General features: G+C 47.5%; 1 protein-coding gene across 15 annotated transcripts in view; it reads left to right on the forward strand.

Moving 5' to 3' along the window:
- LOC144823590 (uncharacterized) overlaps window positions 1-17690 on the forward strand; it is a 739799-nt gene that overhangs the window by 603973 nt on the left and 118136 nt on the right. For 13 of the 15 annotated variants that reach the window (XM_078682228.1, XM_078682261.1, XM_078682304.1 and 10 more), the window contains 4 exons: window positions 2868-3023; window positions 4321-4461; window positions 10605-10760; window positions 12058-12198. In XM_078682228.1, coding sequence (XP_078538354.1) covers window positions 2868-3023; window positions 4321-4461; window positions 10605-10760; window positions 12058-12198 — 594 coding nt within the window. The remainder of the gene's footprint in view (window positions 1-2867; window positions 3024-4320; window positions 4462-10604; window positions 10761-12057; window positions 12199-17690) is intronic. The other 2 variants (XM_078682267.1, XM_078682325.1) reach the window with 2 other exon arrangements.

Raw genomic sequence — 17690 nt, forward strand, 5'->3', positions numbered from 1 at the left:
TTCCTGGTCTAGAAGAGTGGACGCCCTCCTCCGGGAGTGGGGACTGCTGTGGGACTCTATTCACAAGGTGAGGAATCCACACGGCAGATGTATCTATCAGAAGAACAAGTTACTTACCTTCGGTAACGCTTTTTCTGGTAGATACTATATCTGCCTGTGGATTCCTCACTGACCCACCCGCCTCCCCGTTGTCCACTCTTCTTTGCCAGAGTTACTGTATTGTAATGTATATATATATTTTGTTGTCAAGGAAATGTTCCAATTTCTTTCCTGCTTTTGCTTAACACTGTGTGTTTTGCCTTGATTATTGTGTACTATGTATACTTGTATATTTCTACTGTCATTGGTCCGTCCGTGTGCCTCGATGGCACGGAAAAAAGGGCGGAACTGATGTCATCACGCCGGCGTGGGCCTGTTATAGGCGTCGGTGACGTCAGCGGAGTCGCGAGCGAGGTCGTGTCTCTATGACGTCAGGAGTCCACGTCGGCGCGAGGCTACGAAAAAAGAATTTCCGAATGTTGCTGACGCAAGGGGTATTCACAAAGTGAGGAATCCACAGGCAGATATAGTATCTACCAGAAAAAGCGTTACCGAAGTTAAGTAACTTGTTCTTCTTACAGATATATCGTTACCGAAGGTAAGTAACTTGTTCATTAATGGCACTTAGCACATAACTGCTGCTAATTAGGAGGAATTCCTTTGAAAGTGTCTCGGAGTCCACAGCAGCGCGGACTCCTGAGACACTCTGCACTATGGGGGCCAGGCAATTCCCAACAAAGCCCCATTAACAAGTAAATGGTCTTTCAAAAACCTGCAAAGTACTCTGTGTGGCAGTGTGTGTGCCCAGCAAGCTGGGTTGAGGTGACAGAGGGTGACAGGCAGAGGGAGGGAGACAGAGGGAGATAGCGGGAGGGAGGGAGACAGAGGAAGATAGAGGGACGGATACAGAGGGAAGGATACAGAGAGTGTGAGGGAGGGATACAGAGGGACGGATACAGAGGGAAGGATACAGAGAGTGGGAGGGAGGGAGACAGACGGATACAGAGGGACGGATACAGAGGGACGGATACAAAGGGAAGGATACAGAGAGCGGGAGGGAGGGAGACAGACGGATAGAGGGACGGATTCAGAGGGACGGATACAGAGGGAAGGATACAGAGAGCGGGAGAGAGGGAGACAGACGGATACAGAGGGACGGATACAGAGGGAAGGATACAGAGAGCGGGAGGGAGGGAGACGGACGGATACAGAGGGACGGATACAGAGGGATGGATACAGAGAGCGGGAAGGACGGATACAAAGAGACAGATACAGCGGGATGGATACAGAGAGCGGAAGGGAGGGAGACAGACAGATACAGAGGGACGGATACAGAGAGCGGGAGGGAGACAGGCGGATACTGAGGGACGGATACAGAGGGACGGATACAGAGAGCGGGAAATAGGGAGACAGACGGATACAGAGGGACGGATACAGAGAGCGGGAGGGACGGATACAGAGAGCGGGAGGGAGGGAGACAGACGGATACAGAGGGATGGATATAGAGAGCGGGAGGGAGGGAGACAGACGGATACAGAGGTACGGATACAGAGGAGCGGATACAGAGAGCGGGAGGGGCGGATACAGAGAGCAGGAGGGAGGGAGACAGACGGATACAAAGGGACGGTTACAGAGAGCGGGAGGGACAGATACAGAGAGTGGGAGGGAGGGAGACAGATGGATACAGAGGGACGGATACAGAGGGAGTCAGGCAGAGGGAGTCAGAGTGACAGAGGGAGTCAGAGTGACAGAGGGAGTCAGGGTGACAGAGGGAGTTAGGGTAACAGAGGGAGGAGGGTGACAGAGGGAGGAGGGTGACAGAGGGAGTCAGTCAGACAGAGGGGGTCAGTCAGACAGAGGAAGTCAGTCAGACAGAGGGAGTCAGAGTGACAGATGGAGTCAGAGTGACAGAGGGAGAAGGGTGACAGAGGGAGTCAGAGTGACAGAGGGAGTCAGAGTGACAGGGAGGAGGGTGACAGAGGGAGTCAGAGTGACAGAGGGAGTCGGGTGACAGAGGGAGGAGGGTGACAGAGGGAGCGAGAGAGACCGAGAGAGACAGCAGGAGGAGGGTGACAGAGGGGGGAGGGTGACAGAGGGAGGAGGGTGACAGAGGGAGGAGGGTGACAGAGGGAGGAGGGTGACAGAGGGAGCGAGAGAGACCGAGAGAGACAGCAGGAGGTAGACAGACAGAGGGAGACAGACTGAAACAGACCGAGGGAGACAGAGAGGGAGACAGTTAGAGAGAGAGAGGGAGACAGACAGACAGAGTGAGTGAGAACCCCCCCCCCCCCAATCCATCTTAGGTGGTTCGGGCTCGCTATACTACGCTTGCTCACTACACTGCCTTACTGTGTCCCAAAATGATGCATCTCCAAAAAGTGTGTCCCCAACATGAAAAGTTTGGAAAGCTGTGCCTTAGAATATCCCCAGGCGTCAGACTGGATCTGGAAACTTTTGAGTAGCAGTACCCCTGCGCGTCGATAGGCGACGCCTGCGGCTCCGCGTCCGTCGCCGGCGTCGTGATGACATCGTCGGAGTACTTAGATGCCGCCCTCGCCGAGGTCGAGGTCTCGGGCCAGGAGGGCCATTAAATTAGACGTTAACGCTATGATTGCTTTATCATACTGATTAAAATAATTAAATGACTGACTTAGCCTGGCTTCTCTGTTAATTCAGTGTTGTAATGAAGCTATTTCCAACCAGTAATTTAGCGACACGTAAGATATTTATATGCCTAGTTGTTTATTGCCGAATTTAGGCCATTAAGCATGTCTGTTAAAAAGTACAGTCTTGCAAATAAGTGTATTTTACTTGCTTTCATTCTGCAGTCACTGAATAAGGAAGCAGACAGTGCATGTGCTTCAGGTGCAATGAGCAGCCGGCATGGATCTATATTGAAGGAATTCCGATCTTGCGTTTCCCTTAAACGCTCTGACAAAGACGAATGGAGGAAAGGCTATCCCACCAGCTTGACCCACGTGAAGGTAGAGTCCATCATGAATTTAGAGAAACCCATCAGCTTTTAACTACTGCATTTCGAAGGCAAAGCTATTCTGGGTACATTCGAAATTTAGGAAGAGAGATTCAAAAGGACTTGGTACCTCCAGAAAAGATTGGGTTTGGGTCCTGTATTTCGAAAAGCACAGGATATGAACTGGAGAACTGAGAGTCCTAGAAGTTCTTTACCTTCTTGAGATATACACCTCTAATAGATAGGAGGTTGTTGCATGGCAATGGCCTTACAAACTGTCATTTGTTTGAGTGGTGGGTTGAGCTTTTAGGGCCTTTCACCAAGATGTATTCTCCATCCTCCTGGTGCAAGTGAATGCGGCCTCTGCCGACCTGTGCCCTCTCAACACCTCCTCTACTGACTTAAAGGCTAGTGCCTAGGCACATCAGTGGGGAATGGAGAGACAGGTGGAGTCAGCTGGGCCTGGTCAATATCAGCACGACCCTCGTGCAGGTGCACAGCAGCAAGAGCCAGTCACCACCAGCCTCTTGCTGACAGAACTGAACATGAACCCACGATTAACTTCTTAAAGGTACAGTGTGACACTGAATCCAGTACTGTATCCAGTACCAGATACAGAGGCAGCTTCATTACAATCCAGAAGAGTGCATACCTTGTACATCTATTAAAGACACTGATTGTCTTGATCATGATGTTCTTCCCACACCATCTCCCTGAGTAAGCCTTGGGCTGCTCCCCTTGCTATCCTGAGGGTTAAATGCAAACCCACTTCCCAGGGCACTTGTAATGAGGGCCAAAGAGGGGGTGCATTTCAAGTACCTTCATTTAAAATATTCCTAATGAGTTCAGAGTCTCTACATGCACATTTTGTGGTGGTTTCTATCTGAGACTGCTATGGTTCACACAAGAGGCACTCAAGAAAGAGACAGTGAATCTTCCAACCTAAACTGGGTGGCAGTCCACCATTATTTCCAGTGGTTTGGAGTTATTACATTGCTGTTCTCACTGGTAAGGCCGGTGACAGTTCATCCTAGGGAGCACTGCCTTCAGTCACTACCTAAGCAGAGCAGCAGAATGACGAGGGCAGCAGACAGACATCCACTATCCTCTAAATCAGACCCTTTGGGAGATGTTTGTTGGGTCAATGACACATTTAAATATTTGGCAAACCGCATGTTGACACCATAACCTGCAAAGGTTGAATACTTTTAATAGGAGGCGTCATAGTCCAATGAAAGCAGTGCCAACTATCCAGCACTTCAAATGATACCAACCCAAACATCACTGTCTCACTTCTATCCAATCTGTAGCCACTCAAAGAACAAGAGAACCAGAATATTACCTGGAAGGAAATGAACAAAAGCAGAGATTCCTCTAAAGACAAGAAACAATCAGGCGATGTGGATACACGATCTTCCTCTCCCAGCAGCCTGTTTCCTAAACACTTCAAGGTAAGGGTGGAGCAAATGTACAAAATAACTTTTATTTCAAAGCTTTATTGATTCAGCATGACTTGAAAGCAACAAATTACATTGTGATGAGAGCATGAAGCAAATATAGGACATCGTTCTTTCAAATACATCTAACCAGTGTTCATTTTCTATTTATGTGATGCCCTTCCATCTCCCTCTCTGTCTTCGAGTCATGACCCTTTTACCAAAGCAACCCTAAACAAAAATAAAGAAAACCACCATAACGTTGTTGTAAACAAGACCCCTCCCACTACCCCCACCCCTTCATCCCTGGTGGTGGTGAATAATCTTTCTGAGTGGCAAAGAGTAGTCGGTCTTGCATCAGAACCGAGGTTCATGCCCTAAGATAGTCTTGCAGGGCCAAGAGGGATTAGACGTATATCTGAAAGTGTTTGGGTAAGGGTGAGAAACCATCCTAAAGCTGGAAACGGTGAAGTGCTCTTATCGAAGGTGGGCATACCGCTGATGGGAGGCCACTCGAGAGAAAGGAAACCAGCGGGCCCCACCGATACTCAAAACTTTTATAATCATCTATGAAGATATCTGCTAATCTTTCCATCATGAGTAGTCTCCAGAGCCTTGAGTGCCATAATGACACAGCCGGAGTCTCTCTCTTTTTCCAAGCTGCCGCTACAGTTGGTTTGGCTACTCCTAGACATGCCCTTAAAATCAAGCTATCTGCTTTTGTCTGATGCTTTAACCCTGAATCTCTGATACCTAGAAGAACTTCCTCGATAGAGGTCAGTATGGGGTAACCTAGCATTCCTTTAATATGAGTTAGAATCTCCTCCCAAAATGGGCGATAGTCGGGCAGTCCCACCATATATGGGGAAAATCCCCAAGAAGGCTGCATCCATACCAGCAGACGTCAGAAGAGCTAGCAAAGATCCTTTTACCTTTGGTGGGGTAGAGGTACCAATACAAAATAACGTTTAAATCTTTTCAAGTTCAAGCAGAAAATGATTGCACAAGATTTAAAAGCTAATGTTTCCATTGTCATTCATGGATTACATGAAGCCTTCTGTAGGGCAAAGGCACTTTGTCAGAGTCAAGAGGCTGGCAGAATGGCTCTGACTTAGTTAAAGCAGCGGACAGCTTTAGTCGAGGTCAGCGTGGAGCTGGCTCAGCATCAGACAGTCCTATAGGTTGGCTGTCATCTATGTCGCCGGCATCAGCGGATCGTGTTCTTGCGTGGGTTGTGGCATGGGAGAGGGATCCGGTACTGAAATTGGTATGGGAACCCAAAACACAACCAGAGTGCCCAACTGGTGCCAATGCGAACCCACCAGCAGAAGCCCAGTTGGTAGGCCTCCCAGCTCCTTATGCCAGAAAGGTGCATTAGAGGGAGCTGGTAACAGGCTAATAAGCCGCAGCATGGTCTCATGGAATTCCTCAATCTGCTGCATCATCGCCAATGGCTCCAGAAATTCAAGTTGCCATGGGACAAGGGGCGAATCGGTTCTGAAGTGGAATGACTTTAGGAGCATGACCTGAAGACACACTGACACCGTAGCGCCTTCTCTGGGGATAGAGAGTGGTGACAAGGGGCCGAGCCCCTCCAGTGCTTTTTGTGCTTTCAGAACAGGATGATGATCTGCAGCGGGTACACCCTGAGGAGCTAGACAGGGACCTGCCTTTGGACCTCGCCTAATCACAACGTGGGGTCTTGCGATGTTTCCCCAACAGAGCTTTGCTTCCTGGTCCTGGGTGGCCTTGGTTTGCATCAAGGTGCAATCACTGAAGGCCTTGGAGTTGTGATCCAATCCCAGGCATGACAGACAAATCAAGTGAAGGTGTGTCACAGTCATCTGTTTGTGATGTTCCCACGGGGTGTGAGCCCTGTAGATTTGGGTGGTGAAATTTTCCCTTTGAAACTGTAGAACTTTAGTCTAAAGAGTGGCCTCAAGAGAGAGAAGGAGTATCTCTGGATCAATGTCTTTTGGCACTGAAAAAGTAACTGTGAACGTGTATGGGTGGCACCTTTATAGGCCAGTGCAGCTCATGTCTGACGAGGACAACATGGCCTCTGAGATGCTGGTACGACCTGTTGGCACGCATGGGTACATCTAAAGATTTTCCAGATCCAGTCTGAGGTCTGGAAGAATATTCAAAAGGTGAGAATTTGGTATTCAGCCATCACTATCAGAATGAGAATTTGTTGGTGCCCACTTTGCCTGAGTAACAATGAGCATTCACTAATGACTGTTGTAATCCTCTGAATAGGGTCTACAGTAAATAGCAGACTTCATGGACAAATGGACCTACTGAGATGCATATAATAAAGAGCATAGCGCAGAGCCATAAAGTTTGCCACACAAAGAAGGCGTAGCTTTTGGCCCCAACTCCTTTCAGTAATCCTCTCCCCTCTACCACATACTTAATTGTGATTCTCTGTATACTTTGTGGGTAGTGAGCCTTGCATAAGGGAATTAAAGGGATAAATAAGTTACGGATTCACTTTCTGTGACCTCAAGTGATGCATTGTGATAGTGTATTTCATTGTTTCAATAAAAGACCACCAACTACCTTTCTTACCTCAAAACTGGGCTGAATCCATAGTCATTACTTGACACAGAGGGTGGTTTCAAATGAAGATTAAGATAAAATACTTGGTACGACAGAGCTATTTTTTCTTGAACCTTGTTGGCTGTACTGTGTCCCCATGTGCAGACATTTGAGTGACCATCCCTGCAGCGACTTTGAGCCTGATTAAGAGTTCGGCAGATATACAAGGACTTCATTGTGATAAGCGAAAGATCAAAATTTAACTACTGAGGTGCTTCTCTGGAAGACAAGCCTAACCTTCCATTGAAACTGTAGCTTTTCAACGTCGGCATTGAGGATGGTAACTGATTCCTTTGGCGTTTGAGGCCCAGGGCGATGAGTCTCCAGTGCCATGTTCAGCTGAGAATTCAGTGGCTTCCAATGTCCCTGGTCTTCCCTCATCACATTGAGATGTAGGATGCAAGACCAGTTTTCTTTGACCATAGGATGTGTGGCAGGATGAAGACTCTAGTGTTTTGGAAAAAGATAGCTTAAATTGTGGTCTGCACCACATAGATGTCATTTCTGTATTCTTTCCTGCACCCAGAATGTATGGTTATTCACCCAGCACTGTGCAGATGCAGGTGCAGCCTGCTTTAAGGGTGTCATGTGAGTCCTTCGATATTTCTTTGGTCTTATGTTCTGCAGCAGAACATGAGAAGATTTCTGGGCGACAGGATACCCTAGGAGTTCAGGCACATGCTGAGACATTCCAAGCATGAGATTGCATGGGGTTTTATTCTGGAGCACGCACTAGGCACATCGCCTTAGGATCGCTGCGCATTTTGTCATGATTTTTTGTGGACCCGCCTCGTAATACCCAGGATACAATGGCCCCTTTCAATGTCCTGGTTTATGGCTGAAATAAGTGCGAGAACTACAAAAATGCACCCATCGCTAACTAGGAATCAGTCAGAGTTTTATGCTGAAAGGCTGGTCATTTGTCTGCCCTAAATATGCTTACTACATCCTTAGCTAATAAGGCCAACTTAGAGTCCGTCAGATGAGTCATTGGCCACTAAATATTATAGTGGCACATTAAAAGGTAAGGACATATGTGATCCAAGCATGCCACTAGAAAAGGGTGCAACACCTTTGAGAAGCATTGATGTAAATTTAGTGACTGTAGGCAGTAATTACAATATCTGAAAGAAACAGGTTAGTGTTAGATTCCTTACCTTAGAACATAGCTTTCCAAACTGTGTGTCCCGACACAGTACTGTGTCGCCTGCAAATAGTGGGTGTGTCGCAGGATGACACCAGTATTAATGGCACTTAGCACATAACTGCTGCTAATTAGGAGGAATTCCTTTGAAAGTGTCTCGGAGTCCGCAGCAGCAGCGCGGACTCCTGAGACACTCTGCACTATGGGGGCCAGGCAATTCCCAACAAAGCCCCATTAACAAGTAAATGGTCTTTCAAAAACCTGCAAAGTACTCTGTGTGGCAGTGTGTGTGCCCAGCAAGCTGGGTTGAGGTGACAGAGGGTGACAGGCAGAGGGAGGGAGACAGAGGGAGACAGCGGGAGGGAGGGAGACAGAGGAAGATAGAGGGACGGATACAGAGGGAAGGATACAGAGAGCGTGAGGGAGGGATACAGAGGGACGGATACAGAGGGAAGGATACAGAGAGTGGGAAAGAGGGAGACAGACGGATACAGAGGGACGGATGCAGAGGGACGGATACAAAGGGAAGGATACAGAGAGCGGGAGGGAGGGAGACAGAGGGATAGAGGGATGGATTCAGAGGGACGGATACAGAGGGAAGGATACAGAGAGCGGGAGAGAGGGAGACAGACGGATACAGAGGGACGGATACAGAGGGAAGGATACAGAGAGCGGGAGGGAGGGAGACAGACGGATACAGAGGGACGGATACAGAGGGATGGATACAGAGAGCGGGAAGGACGGATACAAAGAGACAGATACAGCGGGGTGGATACAGAGAGCGGGAGGGAGGGAGACAGACGGATACAGAGGGACGGATACAGAGAGCGGGAGGGAGGCAGGCGGATACTGAGGGACGGATACAGAGGGACAGATACAGAGAGCGGGAAAGAGGGAGACAGACGGATACAGAGGGACGGATACAGAGAGCGGGAGGGACGGATACAGAGAGCGGGAGGGAGAGAGACAGACGGATACAGAGCGATGGATATAGAGAGCGGGAGGGAGGGAGACAGACGGATACAGAGGTATGGATACAGAGGAGCGGATACAGAGAGCGGGAGGGGCGGATACAGAGAGCAGGAGGGAGGGAGACAGACGGATACAGAGGGACGGTTACAGAGAGCGGGAGGGACAGATACAGAGAGTGGGAGGGAGGGAGACAGACGGATACAGAGGGACGGATACAGAGGGATTCAGGCAGAGGGAGTCAGAGTGACAGAGGGAGTCAGAGTGACAGAGGGAGTCAGGGTGACAGAGGGAGTTAGGGTGACAGAGGGAGGAGGGTGACAGAGGGAGTCAGTCAGACAGAGGGGGTCAGTCAGACAGAGGGAGTCAGTCAGACAGAGGGAGTCAGAGTGACAGAGGGAGTCAGAGTGACAGAGGGAGGAGGGTGACAGAGGGAGTCAGAGTGACAGAGGGAGTCAGAGTGACAGGGAGGAGGGTGACAGAGGGAGTCAGAGTGACAGAGGGAGTCAGAGTGACAGAAGGAGGAGGGTGACAGAGGGGGGAGGGTGACAGAGGGAGTCAGAGTGACAGGGAGTTAGTCAGACAGAGGGAGTCAGAGTGACAGAGGGAGTCAGAGTGACAGAGGGAGGAGGGTGACAGAGGGAGTCAGAGTGACATAGGGAGTCAGAGTGACAGAGGGAGAGTCAGAGTGACAGAGGGAGGAGGGTGACATAGGGAGGAGGGTGACAGAGGGAGGAGGGTGACAGAGGGAGGAGGGTGACAGAGGGAGCGACAGAGACCGAGAGAGACAGCAGGAGGTAGACAGACAGAGGTAGACAGACTGATACAGACCGAGGGAGACAGAGAGGGAGACAGTTAGAGAGAGAGAGGGAGACAGACAGAGTGAGTGACAACCCCCCCCCCCCCAATCCATCTTAGGTGGCTCGGGCTCGCTATACTACGCTTGCTCACTACACTGCCTTACTGTGTCCCAAAATGATGCATCTCCAAAAAGTGTGTCCCCAACATGAAAAGTTTGGAAAGCTGTGCCTTAGAATATCCCCAGGCGTCAGACTGGATCTGGAAACTTTTGAGTAGCAGTACCCCTGCGCGTCGATAGGCGACGCCTGCGGCTCCGCGTCCGTCGCCGGCGTCGTGATGACATCGTCGGAGTACTTAGATGCCGCCCTCGCCGAGGTCGAGGTCTCGGGCCAGGAGGGCCATTAAATTAGACGTTAACGCTATGATTGCTTTATCATACTGATTAAAATAATTAAATGACTGACTTAGCCTGGCTTCTCTGTTAATTCAGTGTTGTAATGAAGCTATTTCCAACCAGTAATTTAGCGACACGTAAGATATTTATATGCCTAGTTGTTTATTGCCGAATTTAGGCCATTAAGCATGTCTGTTAAAAAAGTACAGTCTTGCAAATAAGTGTATTTTACTTGCTTTCATTCTGCAGTCACTAAATAAGGAAGCAGACAGTGCATGTGCTTCAGGTGCAATGAGCAGCCGGCATGGATCTATATTGAAGGAATTCCGATCTTGCGTTTCCCTTAAACGCTCTGACAAAGACGAGTGGAGGAAAAACTATCCCACCAGCTTGACCCACGTGAAGGTAGAGTCCATCATGAATTTAGAGAAACCCATCAGCTTTTAACTACTGCATTTCGAAGGCAAAGCTATTCTGGGTACATTCGAAATTTAGGAAGAGAGATTCAAAAGGACTTGGTACCTCCAGAAAAGATTGGGTTTGGGTCCTGTATTTCGAAAAGCACAGGATATGAACTGGAGAACTGAGAGTCCTAGAAGTTCTTTACCTTCTTGAGATATAAACCTCTAATAGATAGGAGGTTGTTGCATGGCAATGGCCTTACAAACTGTCATTTGTTTGAGTGGCGGGTTGAGCTTTTAGGGCCTTTCACCAAGATGTATTCTCCATCCCCCTGGTGCAAGTGAATGCGGCCTCTGCCTACCTGTGCACTCTCAACACCTCCTCTGCTGACTTAAAGGCTAGTGCCTAGGCACATCAGTGGGGAATGGAGAGACAGGTGGAGTCAGCTGGGCCTGGTCAATATCAGCACGACCCTCGTGCAGGTGCACAGCAGCAAGAGCCAGTCACCACCAGCCTCTTGCTGACAGAACTGAACATGAACCCACGATTAACTTCTTAAAGGTACAGTGTGACACTGAATCCAGTACTGTATCCAGTACCAGATACAGAGGCAGCTTCATTACAATCCAGAAGAGTGCATACCTTGTACATCCATTAAAGACACTGATTGTCTGATCATGATGTTCTTCCCACACCATCTCCCTGAGTAAGCCTTGGACTGCTCTGCCTTGCTATCCTGAGGGTTAAATGCAACCCCACTTCCCAGGGCACTTGTAATGAGGGCCAAAGAGGGGGTGCATTTCAAGTACCTTCATTTAAAATATTCCCAATGAGTTCAGAGTCTCTACATGCACATTTTGTGGTGGTTTCTATCTGAGACTGCTATGGTTCACACATGAGGCACTCAAGAAATAGGCGGTGAATCTTCCATCCTAAACTGGGTGGCAGTCCACCATTATTTCCAGTGGTTTGGAGTTATTACATTGCTGTTCTCACTGGTAAGGCCGGTGACAGTTCATCCTAGGGAGCACTGCCTTCAGTCACTACCTACGCAGAGCAGCAGAATGACGAGGGCAGCAGACAGACATCCACTATCCTCTAAATCAGACCCTTTGGGAGATGTTTGTTGGGTAAATGACACATTTAAATATTTGGCAAACCGCATGTTGACACCATAACCTGCAAAGTTTGAATACTTTTAATAGGAGGCGTCATAGTCCAATGAAAGCAGTGCCAACTATCCAGCACTTTAAATGATACCAACCCAAACATCACTGTCTCACTTCTATCCAATCTGCAGCCACTCAAAGAACAAGAGAACCAGAATAATACCTGGAAGGAAATGAACATAAGCAGAGATTCCTCTAAAGACAAGAAACAATCAGGCGATGTGGATACACGATCTTCCTCTCCCAGCAGCCTGTTTCCTAAACACTTCAAGGTAAGGGTGGAGCAAATGTACAAAATACCTTTTATTTCAAAGCTTTATTGATTCAGCATGACTTGAAAGCAACAAATTACATTGTGATGAGAGCATGAGGCAAATATAGGACATCGTTCTTTCAAATACATCTAACCAGTATTCATTTTCTATTTATGTGATGCCCTTCCATCTCCCTCTCTGTCTTCGAGTCATGACCCTTTTACCAAAGCAACCCTAAACAAAAAGAAAGAAAACCACCATAACGTTGTTGTAAACAAGACCCCTCCCACTACCCCCACCCCTTCATCCCTGGTGGTGGTGAATAATCTTTCTGAGTGGCAAAGAGTAGTCGGTCTTGCATCAGAACCGAGGTTCATGCCCTAAGATAGTCATGCAGGGCCAAGAGGGATTAGACGTATATCTGAAAGTGTTTGGGTAAGGGTGAGAAACCATCCTAAAGCTGGAAACGGTGAAGTGCTCTTATCGAAGGTGGGCATACCGCTGATGGGAGGCCACTCGAGAGAAAGGAAACCAGCGGGCCCCACCGATACTCAAAACTTTTATAATCATCTATGAAGATATCTGCTAATCTTTCCATCATGAGTAGTCTCCAGAGCCTTGAGTGCCATAATGACACAGCCGGAGTCTCTCTCTTTTTCCAAGCTGCCACTACAGTTGTTTTGGCTACTCCTAGACATGCCCTTAAAATCAAGCTATCTGCTTTTGTCTGATGCTTTAACCCCGACTCTCTGATACCTAGAAGAACTTCCTCGATAGAGGTCCGTATGGGGTAACCTAGCATTCCTTTAATATGAGTTAGAATCTCCTCCCAAAAAGGGCGATAGTCGGGCAGTCCCACCATATATGGGGAAAATCCCCAAGAAGGCTGCATCCATACCAGCAGATGTCAGAAGAGCTAGGAAAGATCCGTTTAACTTTGGTGGGGTAGAGGTACCAATACAAAATAACGTTTACAGTGTTAAATCTTTTCAAGTTCAAGCAGAAAATGATTGCACAAGATTTAAAAGCTAATGTTTCCATTGTCATTAATGGAGTACATGAAGCCTTCTGTAGGGCAAAGGCACTTTGTCAGAGTCAAGAGGCTGGCGGAATGGCACTGACTTAGTTAAAGCAGCGGGCAGCTTTAGTCGAGGTCAGCGTGGAGCTGGCTCAGCATCAGACAGTCCTATAGGTTGGCTGTCATCTATGTCGCCGGCATTAGCGGATCGTGTTCTTGCGTGGGTTGTGGCATGGGAGAGGGATCCGGCACTGAAATTGGTATGGGAACCCAAACCCAACCAGAGTGCCCCACTGGTGCCAATGTGAACCCACCAGCAGAAGCCCAGTTGGTAGGCCTCCCAGCTCCTTATGCCAGAAAGGTGCATTAGAGGGAGCTGGTAACAGGCTAATAAGCCGCAGCATGGTCTCATGGAATTCCTCAATCTGCTGCATCATCGCCAATGGCTACAGAAATTCAAGTTGCCATGGGACAAGGGGCGAATCGGTTCTGAAGTGGAATGACTTTAGGAGCATGACCTGAAGACACACTGACACCGTAGCGCCTTCTCTGGGGATAGAGAGTGGTGACAAGGGGCCGAGCCCCTCCAGTGCTTGTTGTGCTCTCAGAACAGGTTGATGATCTGCAGCGGGTACACCCTGAGGAGCTAGACAGGGACCTGCCTTTGGACCTCACCTAATCACAACGTTGGGTCTTGCGATGTTTCCCCAACAGAGCTTTGCTTCCTGGTCCTGGGTGGCCTTGGTTTGCATCAAGGTGCAATCACTGAAGGCCTTGGAGTTGTGATCCAATCCCAGGCATGACAGACAAATCAAGTGAAGGTGTGTCACAGTCATCTGTTTGTGATGTTCCCACGGGGTGTGAGCCCTGTACATTTGGGTGGTGACATTTTCCCTTTGAAACTGTCGAACTTTAGTCTAAAGAGTGGCCTCAAGAGAGACAAGGAGTATCTCTGGATCAATGTCTTTTGGCACGGAAAAAGTAACTGCGAATGTGTATGGGTGGCACCTTTATAGGCCAGTGCAGCTCATGTCTGACGAGGACAACATGGCCTCTGAGATGCTGGTACGACCTGTTGGCACGCATGGGTACATCTAAAGATTTTCCAGATCCAGTCTGAGGTCTGGAAGAATAATCAAAAGGTGAGAATTTGGTATTCAGCCATCACTATCAGAATGAGAATTTGTTGGTGCCCGCTTTGCCTGAGTAACAATGAGCATTCACTAATGACTGTTGTAATCCTCTGAATAGGGTCTACAGTAAATAGCAGACTTCATGGACATATGGACCTACTGAGATGCATATAATAAAGAGCATAACGCAGAGCCATAAAGTTTACCACACAAAGAAGGCGTAGCTTTTGGCCTCATCTCCTTTCACTAATCTTCTCCCCTCTACCACATACTTAATTGTGCTTCTCTGTATACTTTGTGGGTAGTGAGCCTTGCATAAGGGATTTAAAGGGATAAATAAGTTACGGATTCACTTTCTGTGACCTCAAGTGATGCATTGTGATAGTGTATTTCATTGTTTCAATAAAAGACCACCAACTACCTTTCTTACCTCAAAACTGGGCTGAATCCATAGTCATTACTTGACACAGAGGGTGGTTTCAAATGAAGATTAAGATAAAATACTTGGTACGACAGAGCTATTTTTTCTTGAACCTTGTTGGCTGTACTGTGTCCCCATGTGCAGACATTTGAGTGACCATCCCTGCAGCGACTTTGAGCCTCATTAAGAGTTCGGCAGATGTACAAGGACTTCATTGTGATAAGCGAAAGATCAAAATTTAACTACTGAGGTGCTTCTCTGGAAGACAAGCCTAACCTTCCATTGAAACTGTAGCTTTTCAACGTCTGCATTGAGGATGGTAACTGATTCCTTTGGCGTTTGAGGCCCAGGGCGATGAGTCTCCAGTGCCATGTTCAGCTGAGAATTCAGTGGCTTCCAATGTCCCTGGTCATCCCTCATCACATTGAGATGTAGGATGCAAGACCAGTTTTCTTTGACCATAGGATGTGTGTCAGGATGAAGACTCTAGTGCTTTGGAAAAAGATAGCTTAAATTGTGGTCTGCACCACATAGATGTCATTTCTGTATTCTTTCCTGCACCCAGAATGTCTGGTTATTCACCCAGCACTGTGCAGATGCAGGTGCAGCCTGCTTTAAGGGTGTCATGTGAGTCCTTCGATATTTCTTTGGTCTTATGTTCTGCAGCAGATCATGAGAAGATTTGTGGGCGACAGGATCCCCTAGGAGTTCAGGCACATGCTGAGACATTCCAAGCATGAGATTGCATGGGGTTTTATTCTGGAGCACTCACTAGGCACATCGCCTTAGGATCGCTGCACATTTTGTCATGATTTTTTGTGGACCCGCCTCGTAATACCCGGGATACAATGGCCCCTTTCAATGTCCTGGTTTATGGCTGAAATAAGTGCGAGAACTACAAAAATGCACCCATCGCTAACTAGGAATCAGCCAGAGTTTTATGCTGAAAGGCTGGTCATTTGTCTGCCCTAAATATGCTTACTACATCCTTAGCTAATAAGGCCAACTTATCCTTTGCAACACTCCACGTATCAGCACATTGCATTGGCTAAATCCACTAGAGTCCGTCAGATGAGTCATTGGCCACTGGCAGTAATTACAATATCTGAAAGAAACAGGTTAGTGTTAGATTCCTTACCTTAGAACATAGCTTTCCAAACTGTGTGTCCCGACACAGTACTGTGTTGCCTGCAAATGGTGGGTGTGTCGCAGGATGACACCAGTATTGTCGTGTATTTCTATAGGTTCTGATTCGATCCCCCTATTCCTGACCCTATTCTGGTTAAACTTACTAGCTAGTTAACTAACAGTCAGCCCATGAGGCAAGAAATCCCCCATGATGCAGATACCGTTATCTGACGCAGTCACACTACGGCACAGGAACGTGTTATCTGATTAGGTCATAACGCTTGAGATCTAATTAGACAAGCGACATTCCTCCAGCCCCTGATAAGGCATACGACGTTCTCATAACAAATCAAACCTATGACAACCTGGATAATCCGTGCGGCCATTGTTTTGATTTCACAGAGAACTTTAGTAAAGAATGTGCTAACGAGCAAGTCGTATGACATCTTTATTGACGTACCTATGTCCATCCTTACGTCAATCTCGGCACCTTTAAGGTATAAATATTGCCGACCTTGCCCTATGCAAACACACGCGTGGTGACAAGACGGAGCAGCCATACTTGCCGAAGCCGAGAGCAGAAGCAGACCCCGCAGGCAGCAGCCCCGCCTTCCTGACGCGCTGAGAGACGCGCTGCTATCTCAAGCCGAGAGACCCAGCACCGGCGCTTCCGGGTAGCCCTCGCAGGCAGCCTGGAATATCGAGAGCAGAGAAAGAGATACCATTCCTCATTCATCCTAAATTCCAGGTACAGAACTGAATAACCCCTCCTAGAGAATTCTTTAGTTATTCACTTGGCAAAAACAAACTTAAACTAAACTGTAACTTTCTATTCCCGCCCACGCATTAGACTTAGGTCAGGTACACGGGGTAGGCGTATTTAGAAACACCAGTTGAGTACGTTTAGTCAAATGTATATGTGTATGTAAATATATTTTAATCATTTTAAACATCATATGGCTCAGAAACCATATCAATGTTTTTACAGTATTATTTTATACTATTGCTTCTAATGTATGCACTTTACTTAACTATAAGTATTGCAATAATATCGATCCATTTCTCTTGTACGAGAAAAGAGACTGATCAATAAATAACATCTTTTATTGAACACGCCCGTCTCTTCCTTTTCTCTACATTCTGATGAGACTAAGAATGCACGTACTGACTGAGTAAAATAATTGCCTTGTGCTCACACGACTCTCGAGATTGACTCTTGATTAGGGGAGAGCAAAGTTGTCATGTTCTATGGTTGTCAGAAACTAAATCCCTTCTTGTCTAATCAGGGGAGTTAATCCTTCCTTGAACATTCGAGAAAGTTTCTAGCGAACTCTGAGCTTAGCTGGCAAACCCAAAAATTAAGTCTAGTATCGACAGTAGTAGACCTAGTTAACGTCTGGCCTAGGCCTTTACTGCTGTAGGCACTATTCCAATGCGCAGAGCCTATTGGGAAAATAGGAGCTACACTACATGGCGCCCAACGCGTTTGGAAAGGGCGATAAAACTAACGTAAGACATTTAGAGTAACTCAGTCGTGCTTTCTCACTCAGACCCCTTTTCCCAAATACTCCAAAGACGTCTGGAGTGGGTGAAAGGTTATTATATCCTCCAAAACCTCGCAGGAGGGAACTCCTATGTATGGTTCTTGGTCTAGTCAACGTTGAAGGATAAAACAGTTCCAAAATATTGTGCATCTAATCTCTGTTTCCATAAAGAAACCTGATCTGCAAACAAAAATAATACCATCCTGTCAGTAAAATGGGAGACAGCGATGGAGAAAGAGAGGCAATTAGATTAGCTACTGAAATAG

This window comes from Lissotriton helveticus, chromosome 1_1 (assembly GCF_964261635.1).
Source record: "Lissotriton helveticus chromosome 1_1, aLisHel1.1, whole genome shotgun sequence".
NCBI lineage: Eukaryota > Metazoa > Chordata > Amphibia > Caudata > Salamandridae > Lissotriton > Lissotriton helveticus.